General features: G+C 47.4%; 2 protein-coding genes and 1 long non-coding RNA gene across 4 annotated transcripts in view; 2 read left to right on the top strand and 1 right to left on the bottom strand.

Moving 5' to 3' along the window:
* The window catches only part of VPS33B (VPS33B late endosome and lysosome associated), a 32,631-nt gene extending 32,340 nt beyond the window's left edge, over nt 1–291 (bottom strand). For both annotated transcript variants that reach the window (XR_009051111.1, XM_057719939.1), the window contains exon 1: nt 18–291. The gene's annotated coding sequence lies outside the window, so the exon portion shown is untranslated. The remainder of the gene's footprint in view (nt 1–17) is intronic.
* A 148-nt stretch (nt 292–439) lies between these two features.
* Nucleotides 440–6,131, top strand: NGRN (neugrin, neurite outgrowth associated). Its single transcript, XM_057719954.1, has 3 exons — nt 440–660; nt 1,051–1,161; nt 5,059–6,131. The coding sequence occupies exons 1-3, from the start codon at nt 497–499 to the stop codon at nt 5,672–5,674; spliced, it is 891 nt and encodes a 296-aa protein (XP_057575937.1). The 5' UTR covers nt 440–496; the 3' UTR covers nt 5,675–6,131.
* A 4,546-nt stretch (nt 6,132–10,677) lies between these two features.
* On the top strand, nt 10,678–18,416 carry LOC130843997 (uncharacterized). The gene is made up of 4 exons (XR_009051117.1): nt 10,678–11,099; nt 14,436–14,564; nt 16,067–16,277; nt 17,142–18,416. It is a non-coding gene; the product is annotated as an uncharacterized LOC130843997 (long non-coding RNA).

Here is an 18,416-nt window from a genome sequence, read left to right as displayed (position 1 = left end):
CCTCCGCCTGGATTTACCGCTAATGATGAGTCTGCACCCTGCGTATGGCCCGGGGCTGGAGGTCATGCCGGCGACACGGGGTTCCCTTGGCAGAGGAGACAAGTTCCCACGGCTGGGGTCTGTTGCCATCAGAGAACCGCCAAGGGGACAGCCTTCCCACCGCTGTGGCGGAGACAGGTCAGCCTGGGCCGCCCTTGGGGCAGAGAGGCGGCTTTTGGCAATTGAACTCGTCTTTATATTAAAGTTTATGCCCTTTTGCAGGAGCGTCCTCTAACTCATTCCAGCCTCCGAGCTTCAGGGAAGCCCTCTCTGGAATCAGAACCTGGAAGGGTGGGCCGCGCAGTGGCTGAAGCCCAGAAGTCACGCCCTCTGACGGAAGCGGGGAAGACACCCAGCACCCCAGCTTCCCGCCCATCCCAGTGACTTCCGGTCCCACCCCCTGGCTTCCGGTGCTGCAGGCCTGTGGGCTGTGGAAGGTTTTTATTTTTTGGTCGACATGGCGGTGGCTCTGAACCTCTTGCTGGGCGGGCGTTTCCGTGTAGCGGCCACTCGCTGTGGGTTTGCTACCAGGGGGGTGGCGATCCCGGGTTCTGTTGGTCGCGAGCCGGACCCTGATTCCGACTGGGAGCCGGAGGAGCGGGAGCTGCAGGAGGTGGAGAGGTACCAACTGCTTCCCGGGCCCAGAGCCTGAAGCAGGGCCTCAGGCCTGGGCGCCCCAGACCGCAAGCCCTTGGTGCCGGGCGCGCTGCAATGGCTCTTATTTCTCACCCGTTGTCAGGGGCTCAGGGGCAGGTGTTAACCCCTATGGGACCGTGTTTCCCTTCACCAAGGACGTATTTCATCACCTGTTTAAAGAATTTGGCAACAGTTTCTGGGCTGTTGTTGTCCTTAGATTTCTGGGGCGGGTTCAGAGCAGGTCTAGGCTGGCAGACATGGCCAGGTTGTCCTTGTGAAGAGAAGCAGGCTGGGCGCTCTGTGACTTAGCCCAAGGCTCTTAAACCACCCATCTGGCTTCCGCGCATGGTTTGTGCCATTGCTTCTCTCCCCCAGCGCCCTGAAACGACAGGAAAAAGCCATCCGGTTCCACAAAATTCGGAGGCAAATGGAGGCGCCAGGTGCCCCGCCCAGGACCCTGACGTGGGAAGCCATGGAGCAGATCCGGTAAGACTCGTGGTAGTTGGGTTCTGCTGTAATGAGAAGGGAAGGATACTGGAGCCTAGAACGTTGTTTTTGTATTTTTTGCTTTTTATCTTTTAGGATTCCTAACAGAAAAGTCAAATAATAGGACAGACTTCGATAATCCCACCATCTAGATTTAATAGTTTTAAACTTTATGACATGGTTCATTTTTTACTGAAATTTTTAAATAGTAAGTTACAGGGATCATATAATTAACCCTATACAGTAAGTAGATTATGACGTTCTTCATCTAAGGTCCAGGGATGGAGCTTCCATGGCCACCTTGCTCTGAATAGAGGATCCATATCTTAGAAAATCTTTTTTTAAATTTTAAGTTTTTTGTTTTAAATAGATAATACAGGGACTTCCCTGGTGGCGTAGTGGTTAAGAATTTGCCTGCCAATGCGGGGGACCCAGGTTCAATCCCTGGTCTGGGATGATCCCACATGCTGCAGACCAACTAAGCCCCTGTGCCAAAACTACTTAGCTTGTGCTCTAGAGCCCATGAGCCACAACTACTGAGACTGTGTGCCACAACTATTGAAGCATGTATGCCTAGAGCCTGTGCTCCACAATAAGAGAAGCCAGCGCACTGCAACAAAGAGTAGCCCCACTCACCTCAACTAGAGGAAGCCTACAAGCAGCAACGAAGACCCAATGCAGCCAATAAATAAATAATACAAATGACTCACAATTAGAACTATGTAACAGGGCATATGCTTTGAGAAATGTTAATCCCCCCCAGTCTCCTTTGGATACAATTTTTAATAGTTTTTGGTGTCATTTTCTAGGTTTCTTATGCAAATACAAGCAAGCATGAATATGGAATTTTGTTTTCACTTACATACACAAACAGTAGAATACTATAAATACTGTTCTACGCTTTGCTTTATTCACTTAACATATTCTCAACATCTTTCCACTTCCCGAGGGAGAGCTCCTGGTTCTTTTTTGTAGATTCTTAGTAAACTGTAGTTTATTTGACCAGTCTTTTATGGTGGGCACTTGAATTGTCTCCGCTCCCTTGCTGTAACAAATACTGCTCTAGTGCATAACTTTGTGTACATCATTCTACATATCTGGCAGGAGTATTTGTATACACATTCCCAGAAGTAGGCTTGCTGAACCCAAGGGCAAGTGGATTTGCGTTTTGATAAATATTGCTAAATAGTCCTCTGGAGGTCATGTTCCATTTTCCATTCCCATCAGAATAACTCTGGAATTGGAACTTAGAATAAAGGGGGTTTATAGAGCTAATCAAGATTTTATGAGCCTGTAGCACCTCTCCCCTGTCAGCTTCCTCTCCTGTCTTACACACCGGCCTTTTCAGCCACTCTCAATCTTGTACTGTATTCTCGCCATCCCTTGTGGTTCTTAAGATTGCAAGATGCCCTTCAGCAATGACCATCAGGAAACTTTATGTTGTGTGTGTGTGTGTGTGTGTGTGTGTGTGTGTGTGTGAAAGTTTATTACTTACACGACCTGGAAATTACATGGCACACCTGAGGCCACAGAGCAAGGTTGTGGGTAGAGAGAGGTGCAAGGGCCTGGGGTTCTGCTTTTATAGGGGTCAAGGGGGTGTCTAGGGTTTTGAGAGCTCACTCATTTTTTTTTTTTTTTTTTGGCCACACTGCGTGGCGTGTGGAACTTCCACAACCAGGAATGGAGCCCGCGCCCTCTGTGGTGGAAGCGTGGAATCTTAACCACTGGGTCACCAGGGAAGTCCCTCACTCTTTATTGGTGAATTTTTTAAAGAATATTTATTTATTTATTTATTTATTTTTGCTGCGTTGGGTCTTAGTTGAGGCAAGTGGGCTCTCTAATTGAGGTGCACATGCTCAGTAGTTGCAGTGCGTGGGCTTAGTTGCCCTGTGGCATGTGGAATCTCAGTTCCCTGACCAGGGATCGAACCTGCGTCTCCTGCATTGGAAGGTGGATTCTTATCCACTGGACTACCAGGGAAGTCCCCCTCCTGTATCTTAAGTATTGCAGTTTTTAGAGTTGTGTCCTTGGTTGTTTTATCTCACTGTATATTTCCATGCCTAATGCCAGCCACTTGCATGGCTTCCACAATCCGTGCTGTTGGCTTATGACTTCCAAATCTGTCGTGTCCAGTCCATGTTTTTCTTCTGAACTCTTTGTAGCCAACTGTGCACTAGACACCGCTGTTTGACTGTCACACAGATTCCTCAAACTCGACATATACGAAATAGAATTCATCATTGTTCCCTGACAATTTTCATCCTGCTCCTATTTTTGCTATAACCCTGAATGGTCCCACAAATCACCCACTCTAAAAATACTGACTCTCAGCCTATTTCTTCACCCAGTATTTAGTTCCTGACCAAGTACAACCATTTGGCTTTCCTAAGATATTTCTCAGGTCTCTTTCCTCCTCTGCTCTCATTGCCATTGCCTCAGTTCAGACTGCCTGGAATACTGTGACAGCCTCTTGCCTGAACTTTCCACCTCTAGTCTTGCATTGAAAAACTACTGTTACTGCACCAGCTTCATTTGCCTGTTTGTTGCACCGGAAGCCAATGCTGAGACCCTGAGGTTTGCAGCAGGGAAAGGGTTTATTCACAGGCAGCCAAGCAAGGAGACTGGAGAACAACTCTCAGATACGCCTCCTTGAAGGAAGAGGCTTAGGATATTTATGGGGTGAAGAAGCAGAGTGGTCTGAGGCTTCGGGAAAGGTGATTGAAGGTTAGAAAAAGGTGACGTAATTGGTGCTCTGCACAGGGGTACCTGAGTTACTTGGTTCTTCATGGGATGCATGCTCAGAAAACGGCGGGCGGCATTCTCATGATCTGAGGATGGAGTTTTTGGCCCTTGGCATTGAAAGGTCATCCATTGGACACTTGTGCAGGCCCAGTTGAATGGTCAGTGGCCTCATCTGGGTTGAACTGGGCAAAACTAGCCCCATGTTCCTGAACAACAACTTAAGCAACTGTTACCATAGCGACCCACTGTCAGGTGTTATCTATAGGGGGCAGTTAAAGGAGTCTTGTGACATGTTGTCTAGGCTATGTGGAGCTTGGAGGGTATGCAGTTTGCAGGAACAATTCAAGCAAGCTTGGTCAGTGAGAGCAGGTTACAGGTTGTTGCTTATTAAGCACAGAATCTAATTGATGACAGCCCTCTGTTTCACTACCACCGGATTGAGCTTCAAAATGAAAATTTGCTCATGGCATTCTGCTGCTTAAAATCCTTCCATTATTCACTGTTGCTTTGGGATAAACCCCCGAATCCCTATGCATGACCTGATCTTTCTTCTGCTCCCACTGTCACACAAATTGAGCCTTTCCCAGCAAAGGTCATGTGCTTCTTTGTGTTTCACCTGCTGCTCATTCTACCATTAGTACCTTTCACCTCGTCTTCCTCTCCCCCCTCTGCCAGCTTATGACAGCTTCTCATCTCTTCAGACCAGCTCTAGGGTGGACTTCCTGAAGCAATTCCTGGGCCATTCCACAAGTGTGGTGATAGCCTGTTCCTGCCTCTCCCTCCCCGGTGCTCTCCCAGCATCCTCTGTTGGGGTATTTCTCATAGTGTTGTTGTATGTGACTGTATCTCTCTCCACCACCAGATTGTATTTTCTTTGAAGGGAAAGACAGCCTTCATGCATCCCCAGGATCTAACCGGGGCCTGCCATGCAGTGAGGGGAATTCAGTTGATATTAAATGAAGTGACTATGAGTAGTTGGGTGTTACTGTGAGCACATAGGAATGGACTGCAGCCATTTAGTGGCACAAGATAGAGACTGCGTTTGTAGTTTTTCCAAGCCCTCTTCGTTTCATGTATTTATCACTAGTCTTATCAGTTAACTGTTCTGATGGGAGACTTCTTCACAGATTGAAAACCTGCTTCTCTTTTTCATAGGTATTTACACAGGGAATTTGCAGAGTCTTGGTCAGTTCCCAGATTGGCTGAAGGCTTTGATGTCAGCACCGATGTGATCCGAAGGATTTTAAAAAGCAAGTCTGTACCCACGCTGGAGCAGAAAATGAAGCAAGATCAAAAAGTCCTGAAGAAAATTGGGCTTGCCCGCTCGCTCTGGCAGCTCCCAGGCTCTGGGAAGAACTCAGCACTGCCTTCTGCAAGCCATTCTTTGTTGGGCTCTTTGCTGATGCCAGGAGATGAAGCTTCATCCAAAGGTCATGGTCACAGCACAGCTTTGAAAGTGACAGAATTGAACACTCACAGTACAGATACACCAAGGAGACGGAAGGAAAGGAATAAAGGAATCCAGGGTCTGGAGGAGGAGAAGAGCTTTGTGCCTGTTGCTGCTGCCCTAGGTCATCCGAGAGAGCTGCAGAAGTTCCCCACCAGTGATTGTGGGGGCGTCAGAGGAACTGACAGTGATGGATTGCCAAGTGACAAGAAGCTGGAAGAGGTGAAGGCAGGGGAGCCAGGTGACCAGAACATTAGCAACAAAGTCGTGCAGAGGGGACGAGAGTTCTTTGACAGCAGTGGGAACTTCCTGTACAGAATTTGAGCCGGAGCCTGGCTTGTGGAAATGGCACGTGAAACACAGCTGGGCAGGTATATTTAGCTCTGCCTGGATTTCTGTGTGTGGATTATCCACCTTCGAATGGGAGGAAATGATGAGCCTGGAATGTGGGATGAAAGAGCTGCTTGGATTTGAAGCTGACAAAGGGTAGACATGTATGGGAGTGGGGTGAGGGACTGGCTGGGTAGATTCCAGCCTCCTGGAAGAACCACGTGGATCTTCAGGGACTCACCTTTCTCGCTGGGCTCTCTGTTTGTTGAAAGCAGTCTGTATTGCATGTGTTGTTACAAGTTTCTGTGCTCCTTGCAATATGTTTGAGAGGAAATTAAAAGTTTGTCTTGTCACCTCATTTATTGCAGTTCTTGATTAATGAACACTACCAGTTCCGGAGCTGCTCAGTCAACTGATTGTTTTCATTATGTGCAAAATAAAGTAAAATGTAGCAGTCTGTGTCAATTGGTGCTCTCTGGGATTGGGAGGGTTTACCTGTGATGGGAAGGGAAGAGGCAAAGGGTCCCATGTCTAAATACTGGGAGAGAGAAGGGGTCAGAGGAATCCCCAACAAAGGGCTCTGTGCCAATCAGGGATGGACTTTGACAGCTAAAAACTGGACATTAGGCCTTCCCTAAACTCAATCTAAAGCAGCTCCTCTTTTAGTTGCTAGGGCTCTGAAAAAGATTGGGGTGTAGGGGTTTGATCAAACAAAAAATGCAAAGCAGGCAAAGGCTTTACAGGCTCTCAACATCATCTCCAGCCACTTCCAAAAGCTTAAGGAGTATCTTATTTTATCGCTTTTCTCAGATGTTTACAAGGGTGTTGTGATTTAGGCAAGAGTAGACAGTAGATCGCTTTTACAAATACGGTTTCAAAGGTTTTCGGATATGCCTAAGGCCATGTAGCTGCAAGTGAGTAACAGCTCTAGGAGTTAAACCCAGGTCTGATTCTTAATTTAAGGCTTCTAAAATTCCAGGAATCTAGCACTGCCTGGCATAATTTCTGTTAATTTACTGATTCTTTTATTTTTTTTATTTTTTAAAATTTTATTTATTTTTTTGGGGGGGTACACCAAGTTCAATCATCTGTTTTTACTACTGATTCTTTTAGAAATACTTGAGTAGGGACTTACCTGGTGGTCCAGTAGTTAAGAATTCGCCTTCCAAAGCAGGGGATTCTGCTTCAATCTCTGGTCAGGAAACTGAAGATCCCATGTGCTGCAGGGCAACTAAGCCCGGGCACCGCAGCTAATGAGCCCTCAGGGCACCACAACTAAAGAGGAGCCCGTGCACTGCAACGAAAGATCCTATGTGCTGCAGCTAAGACCCAACACAGCCAAAAAATAACTATCTAAATAAATATTTTAAAAAAGAAATACTTGATTAATATAATCACCAGAAAGAGATCAAAAGACAAATAGAGACATAGTCAAGCAACATGAGTCCAATGACAGTTCTCAACAATGTCTCACTTTAACTGTTTACCAGCAAAAGTTGGCTATTCAGAATTTAAATATATGCAGGATGTTTTTCTACAGAAAATATTGATATTGCAACCCTGTCATTGACAGTCTGGTCATGTATCTTGTTGCTATTTCAAATGTCATTAATGGCAAATTATAATATCACTGATAACTGCTAACTTGAGCATTTGTTCAGTAGAAATGGGCAAGGCCCTATCACATGACAATCAAAGGGAATCTAGATTCTGGGAAGAGGGCAGTGGACAGATAAGGCCCTTGTTCTCACTGCTCTGTCACTATCATGTAACATAATAAAAACCAATATTTTTATGATTTTTAAAAAGGGTAATTTGCCATTAGAAGCTTAGAGAAGCAAGGTGCTATTTGACTGCTTAAATACGCATTTCTGCCTCCTGCAAATTATTTGACTGTGTCCTTTCCCCAGGGAACTATGAAAAATTAGCTTTTATTACTAGCTTTGATATGTTTTCCATTTATCTCATCCCCTACCATCCTAATGCTCGCTAGCTTAAATCTTCTGTTTTCCATTCTTGTAAATCTAAGGCTTTTGTACTTACTAGTTCTCTGTCCCCAGATTTTCACTTCTCTGTGTCCTTGCCATTCAGGCCTCAGGTCAAATGTTACTTTCTTAGTCCTTCCCTAATCACCCTAATCTGAACAGCTGCCTTCGTGTTCCATCACCACACGCCAGTATGTGAAATGTATCACTAATGCCTTAGCTGTCATCACCCACCTTGCCCCATGAGGAGGCAGACTCCATGAGGGCAGATCTGCCTGTGTTCAATGCTGTAGTTCCACTCCAAATATACATTTCTTTTTTCCTTTTTGGCCATGCCGCGTGGCATGCGGGATCTTAATTCCCAGACCAGGGAGCAAACCTGTGCCCCCTGCAGTGGAAGTTCAGAGTCCTAACCACTGGACTGCCAGGGAATTCCCCCAACATAGATTTCAATATTGGTTGAGTGAATGGAGAAATGGCTGCAAAACCTTACACCAATCAGCCAATCCACAATGGCAGAAAGCCCTGCCTTTTACCTTTGCCAGCCTACACATCGAGATCTCAGCCAAGAAGGCCTAAACTTCCTGCAGGTTGATGTGCTCCTGCTTTATGCTGTCAGCGTGTCTTGGATCCAACCCGCCGGCACTGAGGTGTTTTAGGAAACTGTTGTCCCCTCCTCCCCAGCACCCCCACTGCCCCAGCCCACGCTGGGAGGCTGGACAGGTGAAGGGGATTCACTCAGCCTGTGTTCCATTGGAGGAGGGGAGTCATAGGACTCCATGGTGCCCTATCCCCAGGCAGTCCTGTTTCATGACACGAGGAAGGACTTTGACTTCACACTGGATGAGGTGGAGCTGCATTTGGGGGCACAGGGGCAGCATCTGGTGGAGGAGGCAACAGATGACAAGACTGCCCAAGCTGGAGTGAAAGCAACTTTGGTTGGAATGGGCACCTCACAGTAACCTTGGGGCCAAACTCAAGAGGTTGGCAAACTGTACAACAGAAGGGACTTAAGTCTCTGCGACCTGGAGGGTGTATATGTCACTCATCTGGGAAGGGCAGCTTCTATCTTTCTGTTAGATTTGATCTAACTAAGGGGATGGGGTGAGAGGAAGCTCAGTAAACAATATTAGATGACGTTTTCAAACATTTGAAGTAGAATACAGTAATGCAATGAACCCCTGTGCACTCATCACCCAGCTTCAACATTTAACAAATGGCCAATCTTTCTTCATTATCCTGCATACTTGCCCCACATCTCCCTTTGGCTTTTTTTTTTTTTTTTAAGGGCTTAGTTGCTCCGCGGCACGTGGGATCTTCCTGGAGCAGGGATCGAACCCGTGTCCCCTGCACTGGCAGGCAGATTCTCAACCACTGCGCCACCTAGGAAGCCTCCCTTTGGCTTATTTTTAAAGCAAATCCCAGACACTGTATTATTTCATCTGTAAGTACTATAGCATGTGTCTCAAAGAGATAGGGACCTCTTTTTAACATAGACATATAAACCATTAGTATACCTTGAGAGTTTTAGGAATTCCTTATTATCAGCTAATATCCTGATAATATTCTGGTTGATTTCTTTGAATTAGGATCCAAACAAAGTCCACATATTGCAATACTGCATTGTGTTGTTATGTCCCAGAAGTCTTTTATTCTAAAGTAGTTTCTTTCCCCTTCCACTTCCTCCTCATTGCCGTTGGACAGGTTCTTTGACCCATATAATTTTCTGCATTTTGGATATGGTTGATTTTATCCTTATGATGTTTGTTATATTTCCACTACCCTTTGTATTTCCTATGAACTGGTAGGTAGAGCTTGAGGCTTGATCAGGTTCAGTATGTACTTCCTGTGCATCTCACCAGGAGATGATGATGTGATGTCATGATTGATTAGTGAGTTCAGGTATTGTCAGCCAGATCTGTCCATTATAATGTCTCTAATAAGCTTTTTTATTTTTTTTTAACAAGGTAAATATAGATCTTCACCATCACCCCTGAAAATTCCCTAATCTTCCCAATTTTCATCCCCTAAGTCAATCACTTTTCTGAAATTTTTCACTATAGTTTTTCCTGTTTAAGAACCTGATATAATACAGATGTCACTCTCAAAAGTGTCTGGCTTCTTTCATTTATTCGATTTTATCTATCTATCGTCTGTCTGTCTGTCTGTCTGTCTGTCTGTCTGTCTATCTATCTATCTATCTATCTATCTATCTATCTATTGGCTGCGTTGGGTCTTTGTTGCTGTGCATGTGCTTTCCTAGTTGTGGTGAGCCAGGGCTACTCTTCATTGTGGTGTGGAGGCTGCTCATTGAGGTGGCTTCTCTTGTTGCAGAGCATGGGCTGTGGCCGCCAGGGCTTCAGTAGTTGTGGTGCGTGGGCTCAACAGTTGTGGCTTGCAGACTCAGTAATTTTGGTGCAGGAGCTTAGTTGCTCAGAGGCATGTGGGATCTTACCTGTCCATGGCTCGAACTGTGTCCCCTGCATTGGCAGGCGAATTCTTAACCACTGCGCCACCTGTGAAGCCCCGCTTATTTTTATTGTGTGAATATGCCACAGTTTATCATTTTTCCACGAAGGGCATTAATGAGTCAAAACACACAGCTGGCGAGACTTAGCTTCCACAGGCTTCTAACACGTTCCTCTTCTCTCCCCTCACACCGGTCCCCCATCTCCACCCGTCTAATCTGCAGTTGGGAAGCCAGAGAGCTCCCAGTTCTTAGCTCACTTTGCGGAGCAGATTTGATTGACAGCCACGATCCCCAGTGAACAGCGCCCCCCAGAGGCCGACTTGGTTTCGCCCATTTCCCCACGCTCTGAGCAGGGAGCGCGGGCCCAGCGCTTGCTTGCCTGAGCTGGGAGGATTGCGTGGACCCTTCAAAGCTGGTTTGAGGCATAATCCTTCTACCACAGGAACACTCGTCTCTGGTCAGGAAGGAGACAGAACCTGGACAGGTGGCCGCTCGCTGGCAAACGTCCCTTCCAGGACACCTCCTTTTCCGGGTACGCCGAGCGCTTTGCCAGCGGGCGGGCCTTCCGGGAGGGGTGGGAAGTGGCTCGTGTCTCTGGCAGGAGGCGGGTGTGTGTGCGGGTGTAGACCCGAATCCTGCGGGCGGGCGGAGGGGCCGCAGGCCTGAGGCGAGGTCCCCCGAGGCTGCGGCTGCTCGGCCGGGAGGCGGCCGTTCGTTCCTCCGGTGGGGCGGCGCAGCGAGGGCCCCTGCGGGGGCTCTTCCGAAGCCCGTGCCCTCACCTGAAGGAGGGCAGTCCTGCGCTTGCCCGGCTTCCCCGGCGCGCTGCCGGTCATCCCCCTTCCACCGTGCGGCTCAGGTCACCGCTGCCATGGCTTTGCCCCATCGGCCGGATGCCCCGGAGCTGCCTGACTTCTCCATGCTCAAGAGGCTGGCCCGAGACCAGCTCCTCTATCTGCTGGAGCAGGTCAGTGCCCGCCCCGCGGGGGGACTTCGCTGCATCAGCAGTGCAGCACTCCCTGGATGCATAGCTCTTTCTCACTGAGTTCCCTTGATCTTGCTCTTGGCCCTTGGTGTTGTCCTTGGAGCTTCTGTGGCAGGTGCAAGATGAAGCACTCGGGCAGGAAAATCAGAGGGCAGTAAGAGCTGCTTGGGTCGCGCTGGCCTGAGAGTTCATGGGACTCTCCCACCCACCCCCCACCCCGCCCCTAATTTTTTCATACAGACAAATGAGACACCCCTAGTGCCAGGCATCCCTGGGGACGGAAAGATGGTTAAGACAACTTTATCCTTAGAGTTCTTGCATTCCAGTGGGAGCCCTGTGAAACACACATGACCACACACAGGGTATCATGTGGTAAATGAGTGACAGCTAGGGTGCCTGCAACAATCATTTCTAGCTGGAGTCATCTAGGAGTTTCAAGGAGGCGGAGTGTGAAGATTAGCACATTTTCCTTGGAGATGGGAGAGGACGTTCCAGGCAGATGGGCCGGTAGGAGCAAAGTTGAGGAACCAGGGAAGGACAAGGCATGTAGTACAGGGAAGAGAGGGATGAGAAGTTACACCGTGAGCATTAGGCAGCTGCTGAAGGTTTTTCCCCCATACGTGACATGAAACAGTACTTGAAGATGACTGTAATAGCCATTGTGAAGTTGGGTACATGGGCAACAAGAAGGCCGCTGAGGAGACCATAGATGAGACTGAAGTAGTAAAGGCCCACACAAAGTTAGTGGCAATGGAAGTGAAAGGAATTGATGGGGGGTTTTGGGTTTTGAGTGGAAGACTCAAAGACGTTGACTGGTTGTAAAGGTTAAGTGAGAAGCAGAGCCGAGTCTGGGGTTTGTAACTTGAGCTAATGAGACAGTGATGCTGTTACTGTGATGGTAACGGGTTGTGCATACAGTCACTTGTTGACTGTTCATACTTCCCACTAGATCGGAAGGTCCTTGAAGACAGGGAACCTATTTTGTTCAGCAGTGTGTACCCAGTGAGTACCTAGCTTAGAGTCAGGCGCTTAGCATGTGCTTAATAAATATGTGTTGCATGAACACTGAATGGAAATGAGAAAAAGAATTAGAAAGAGGAAGGGGTTTGGGTTGGTGGGGAAAGTTGAGTAGTTTGGGTTTGGATAGGGTGAAGTTAAGATGCTAGTAGGAAATACTGATTGTAACACATCAGCAGATGGAAATGCAGGCTTGCAGCCGGGGTAAAGATGGGGACTTGGGAGAATCTCAGAGAACCTCAGGGGAGGTGGAGCCATAGTTTATTTCTCTGTACTATGTCTTGTAGTGGTAGCACAATGATCGGCACATGGAAGACACCCAACAAATGTCTGAGGGATTGAAAAGAGATGCTAGTTAGAGCCACTAGTTGAGGTGAGCTCCCCGGGAAAGAGGGTAAATGAGACCAAGGATGGAAACTTGTAAATAGAGTGTATTGAGGAAGAGCTGCCCGCAAGGGTGACTCAACGCGTCCAGAGTGGATTTCTGTGCACTCATGTCCTCTTCGAACGAGCTCCTCTGACTTAATTCTTATTAATAAGCACTGCTGTTCAGGCTTGAAACCTCAAAGTCGTCTTTGACTCCCCTTCCTTCCTCACACTTAGCTGATCCAGTTGCTGAGTCCTGTGGATATTTCCTTACACCTGACTTTTTAAATGGTGATTAGAAAATAACACATACATATTCTCGAAAATGTAGAAGATTAAGTGTAAAGAAAAAAAATCACTTATAACCCTAGCATCAGATACAAGCACTGTTAATGCTGTTAATTTCTTTCAAGTATTTTTAAAAATTCTAATACACGTTCCATTTATCTCTTAAATGGCCTATTTTTGTTCACATCACCACCAGCCTAAATCAGGTCCTCCTTCATTATCCCAGGCTTGGGCTGCTTGTTTGTTTTCTGTTTTTGTCTTTGCTTTTTCTGCTGCACCCTGTGGCATGCAGCCCCTCCCCGACCAGGGATCAAACCCTCGCCCCCTGCAGTGGAAGTGCAGAGTCTTAACCACTGGACCACCCAGGAAGTCCTTGGGCTGCTTGGACTGTCGCATTAACCACATAAGTGGACTCCTTGCCTCCAGGTTCTCATGTCTCCAATCCATTTTACCCGCAGTTCCCAGATTTACCTAACGAAAACTCCCCGCTGATTGGATACTTCAGTGCACAAAAGCTTTCTATTTTTCCTTGTTAGAGGAAGAATAGAGGATCAACTGCAAACTCCCTAACCCGGCATTTGGGACCCTTCATGCTCCAGTTCCTGTCCAATGTTTCAATCTTGTTTCCCGCCATTCCCTACATCAGGATGTCTCAGCCTTGGTGCTGTTGACATTGTGGGCTGGTGAATTCTTTGTGGTGGGCCTGTCCTGTGCGTTGTAGGATATTTAGCAGCGTGCCTAACCTCTACCCACTAGATGCCACTAACACCCCCTGCCCCAAGGTGGACAACTCAAAATGTCTCCAGGCTTTGCCAGATGTCCCCTGGGAGGCAAAAGCAGCGCTGGTTGAGGACCACTGCCTTGCATGTACCTTACCCATCAGGCAAACTGAATCGCTTGTGCTGCCCTTCCCATTCAGCCTGTACTCTTTCCCTGGCCTTTGCCGGACTGTCATCTTAATCTATCACTGCCCACACTCTACCCATTTCTCAAAGCCTAGTTGAGAGGAAGCTTTCAACAACTTCCCCCTCTCTTCCACTCAGTGTGACCTCTTCTTCCTCTGGACAGATGGGAGAGCGGCATCAGGAGTGCTGAAGCAGGAACCAGATGATAGGGATTTGGGGTGGGAGACGCGTGGGTGGGTGAGGGCTGCCCTGGGTTCAGTTTTCTGCCTTGAACAGAGGTTATTTTTGTAATTAGAAGCAAAATGCCATTTAAAGAGATATCTGGCAGTCAGTTGAGGGGCTGCGGGTTACATGGTGCGGTTTTGTTTTGTTTGGCTTCATTCAGCAGGGGATGGCTTGGGCTATCAGGAGGCAGAGTGGAGGAGGCAGTGGAGTGGAGGAGTCATGATGTAGAACAAGGTCACAGGCGAGCAGGAGGGTTGAGCGGTGAGGACTTAACCTTAGAAAGAAAGTGAAATATCCTTCCACTGGTATAGAAAATGAGAAGACAAAATAGGTTTGAATTGATCTGAACTGGTCTCATTTAGCACATTTCAAAGCATTTCGTATCAATGGAGTCAAAACTCAATACAAGCTGTAGCCGTATGCTATTCCTAAAAGATTTTCCCTTGACATGATAAACAAGTAAACCAATTTGGCTCTAGACCATTTTGCTTTAATCCTTTTATCTTTTGTACCACAGTAATTGAAGACAGCAATACCTGGATTTAATTATGAAACGACATTTACTAAAACTTCAAATATTAAGAATTATGAAAGCAAAGCTTGAACGTAACTGCTTACCCTAAAAAGTGTCAAATGACCTGAAACGGTATGTAATAAAAAGTGAGTGCTTGAATTTCCCTGCTCCCCGCCCTTCCCTCTTCCCATCACAGCTCCCTTCCCTGGATCTGGTGAGCAAATTCTGGTTCTCCATCAAGGATTTGTTTTATCTGAGATTTTTTTTATGACAGTGAAATTTATAATAATTTGATAAGATTTGGATGTGGTCTTTGACTAGAAAGATTATTTTTTGACTGGGGGCTGACCTTCAACAGTTGTTATAAAACCAGTCACAAGGAGTTAGTTAGAAGGAGCAATGGTTTGATAGGCAGTAAGATAAGAAATCTCTCCTTGAGATGTTTACTGGTGAGAGCTGTTGAGGGTCTGCTACAAAGCAACACGTGGCCAGTACAGTCTGGCATATTTAGGTTTCTAATCGTCCCAATTAAATATCACAAAAGTTTAAAGGAGAGTGATAAACGGGGCCACATGTGATACAATTTATGCTGTGGCTCCAGAGTACACGAGGTTAGGTTTTTTGTTTCTTTTTGTTTTTGTTTTAGACGTATTCCATGTACCACATCAAACACTATCAGCACTATTTATGGGTAAGTGGGTCAAGGGATTTTCTGTTTAGATTATGTCTTTTTCTAGAAAAACAGCCCATGGGAAAGTATTCTCTTTTCCAGCTCTAACAGGGAAGGCCCATTGCCTATGCTAGAAAAATCTCAGAATTTAGGTTTTGATAGTTAACGCTTTAGTGGAATATACAGAATAAACAAAAGATCGCCAAAAGGTGACCATATTCCCCAATTAGACAGAATGGGCCACGCATACAGAAGGAATGTTAATGCAGCTGGCTCAACTTGTTTTTAATTGAGAGAAGCAAATCTTTCCCCTTTAAAAACCCACTTGAGCATCCCTGTTAGTTATGCAGAAACAGTGAGAGAAAGCTGTTATGTTTTATGGATTTTTGCTGTTATAGAACCTTCCGTGACTTGCCCTGAGTCTCCTGAATGCAAAGCTAATTAGGCGAGGAGGTGGAGTATTTGCATAGGAGCTAGGTCTTCTGGGGAAGACTCCAACGCCTAATTCCTGATATTCAAAGTCCTGCACTCTTTGGGGGTAGATAAGGGTGGGCCAAACTCAAGCATAAAATATTACGTTGAGAAAAGACTGCTGACCCAGGCTCACTATAAGCAAGGCGCAAAGAGAGTGTGAGCTGCAGAAAGGGTGGGATTCTATCACAGTGTGTGGTGTGTGGAAGCAACCCTTTATCCAGCCACTCAGGCACACTGGATAATAGTGACTGAGTGTGAGTGGTGTGTGTGCGTGTGCACGCGCGCGCGTGCTCAAAGGTGGAGCATCCTAGAGTGAACTTAACATCTAGGAAGTGGGACCATCTTCCCTTTAAGAAGCCTGCAGTCTGCTCTGGGACCAACCAGCCCAAGTCCAGGGAGCTGTGCAGGGTCAGTGTTCAACAGTGACACCATGCGGCAGTGAGGCCCAACAGCACGAGAGAACTAGTCAGGCTCCACTTCTCTTTCTCAGTGACATTTGCAAGAGCCAATGCAGTCCGCTCGTAGGATCCCATCAGCCAGAGAAGGACAGACCAAAGTGACACTTGTTGAATCAATTCCTGGAAGCCAAGCTTTCTGATCAACCCAGGTGCTTCTCAAGGAGTCTTCCCAGAGAAAGGGTCTTGAACAAGAATTGAAGACAGCCTTCAGATGAATATTAGCTACGTCGTGCATCCTGAGAGGTGAGCTGACTGGGGTCCAGACAGGCTGCACAACAGATTCAGCTATGGGTTATCTGGGGGCAAACGCACATTTAGATCTGCCCCAGGGCACGTCGCCTTCCTGCTGGAAATTAACCTATGAGAAACAGAGAGGTGGGTCTGCTTTTGGCCGTGCAGGTAAATTTACCACAGGTAAATGGTATTAGACGTGCATATTGGACACGGTGATGGAACCAAACTCTCTGGAGGAATTTCTGAGCACCCCGTCCCTGGCAAGGAGGGACTGGAAGCAGACCCAAGCCAGCAGGGCCTCTCCAGGGGGGAAGGCACCAGGGGCAGCTACAAAGTGCTTTAAGTTTCCATTTCTAGAACCAGGCTCAAAATCATTTGGGCCTTTCTGAAAACAAGTGCTAGGAATGTGGAACAGAGAAGGGTTAAAAAAACAAAAATAGCTACCCAGCCTTCCTGCATGTACAAGGCTGTTGGTTGCTTTTGTTGTGCGGCTGCTGTGTTTCTGTGTGTTTAGCCTGGCGCCCGTGGAAGAAGGTGGATGAGGAGGTCTTGCTCGGGGCCCTGGGAGCCCCAGGAACCGTGCAGACCCTACAGGCCACTTCTTGTTGGCGTCTACATTAGAGTTACCTGCAGGGGAGCCCTTTTATCTCACGTTTCAGAAAGGAATTGGAAGAAACCATCATCAGACGACTAGTAAAGCTGCTGAGTCGTCACGTTCAGCTTGGGGAAGAGGGAACTCGAGTTCCCTAGAGCCCCTTTCTCCACCTTAATCTGCACACTTCTCAGATCACCCTGGGCATTTCCCTGCCAGCACTGAGAATGGTCAGTATGAACTTGGGTGATTATTTGATTGTACCTGTCTCATCCCTCTAGGTGACTGGCTTCCTGAGGGCAGAGATCCTGTCGGCCTGCTCATCACTTTATCCTCAGGAAGGCTGACGTGTCCACAGACGATTTGGAGGAGGTCTGTCTCCAGGAGTAGGGAGGGGAGGTGGTGTCTGGGGCTGTCGGAAGCCACTTTGTTTAGGGTCGGGGGAGCTGCTTAGTCAGGGGTGGGGTGTGCCCTCAATGGCAGCCTCAAAGCTACACAGAAAGGACCCCCCCCGCCCCCCGCCTCGTCCCGCTGGCCAATACACATCTGTGCTTTTAGACTGTACTTCTAGGCTTTTATTGTCAAGATTGACTGGGGAAAAAAAAAAAAAAGATTGACTGGGGCAGGTGGGTGGAGGGAAAGGAAGGTGGGGCATCCCGGCCGCAGGAGGGTTAGGGCAGATGGGGGGCAACAATTGCCATGGCTTAAAAATGTCACCTAAACAGGTGGGTTTGGCCTCTGGTTGGGAGGAAAGTGGGCTGAGGAGAAGGGCGAAGAAAAAAGGAGACACTGGCACTCCCTTAGGAGGTCCTATGGTGAGGGCTGGCACCAACAGGTGGACAGTTTCTGCCCAGTTCTCAGGAATACACCCAGCTTTTCCAGGGCCACCAGCCCCTGTGTTAATACACCCAGGGAAGAGCCGTGCAGACAAGATTGCCCCCTCTTCTCGTGCCCGTGGCCCATCAGGAAGTGAGCCTGGGGCACGAATCCCCTGAAGTCAGTTCCAGGAAGAAAGAATCAGTGTACCTCAGCCAAATTTATAAAAGTGTCAATATCAAAAGGTCCCAAACACCTGTAAACCAAGAAACAAGGAAGGCACCAAAGCATAAAGTAAAAGCAAAATGGGTCTCGGTGCTTTTGAGTTGAATCAGGAGGAACATCACTGCCTTCTCGCCACTGCTGGATGCAGGAGTCCAGCATCCCATGCTAATGTGGGAGGAGGCAGGGCTCGGGTCCACCAGTAAAGACTGTAATTTAGATTGTTGCCTGTTGGTTTCTCCTACCGAGCTCTGAGCGCATGGAGGTGGGGTCATTTGTTCATTTTTTGTCTGCTGGGCGGGTATCTGGTACCCGTGGGAAGCACTGAATCAATGCTTAGGGAATGAAAGTGCTTTCAAAATGGCAGTCCTTCTAGTGCTGTCACACCTGGTTTCTATTCAGGCAGATACTGGGCCAATGATCACGATATAGTCACTGGGCCGCTGTGTTGACTCCTTCTTGTGTCCTTGATACGTAGGAGGCAGGAAAAATTGAGTTGAGTTGGTGACGAAAGAGCG

Source organism: Hippopotamus amphibius, chromosome 2, assembly GCF_030028045.1.
Source record: "Hippopotamus amphibius kiboko isolate mHipAmp2 chromosome 2, mHipAmp2.hap2, whole genome shotgun sequence".
Lineage (NCBI taxonomy): Eukaryota > Metazoa > Chordata > Mammalia > Artiodactyla > Hippopotamidae > Hippopotamus > Hippopotamus amphibius.
Note: the sequence above shows the minus strand (reverse complement) of the source record. Positions and strands in the feature narration are given on the sequence as shown.

Coding starts and splice junctions, on each gene's coding strand:
- NGRN (XM_057719954.1), top strand. CDS start 497: ATGGCGGTGGCTCTGAACCTCTTGCTGGGCGGGCGTTTCCGTGTAGCG. Junction 661..1,050: donor GAGCTGCAGGAGGTGGAGAG/GTACCAACTGCT, acceptor TCTCTCCCCCAG/CGCCCTGAAACGACAGGAAA. Junction 1,162..5,058: donor GAAGCCATGGAGCAGATCCG/GTAAGACTCGTG, acceptor TCTTTTTCATAG/GTATTTACACAGGGAATTTG.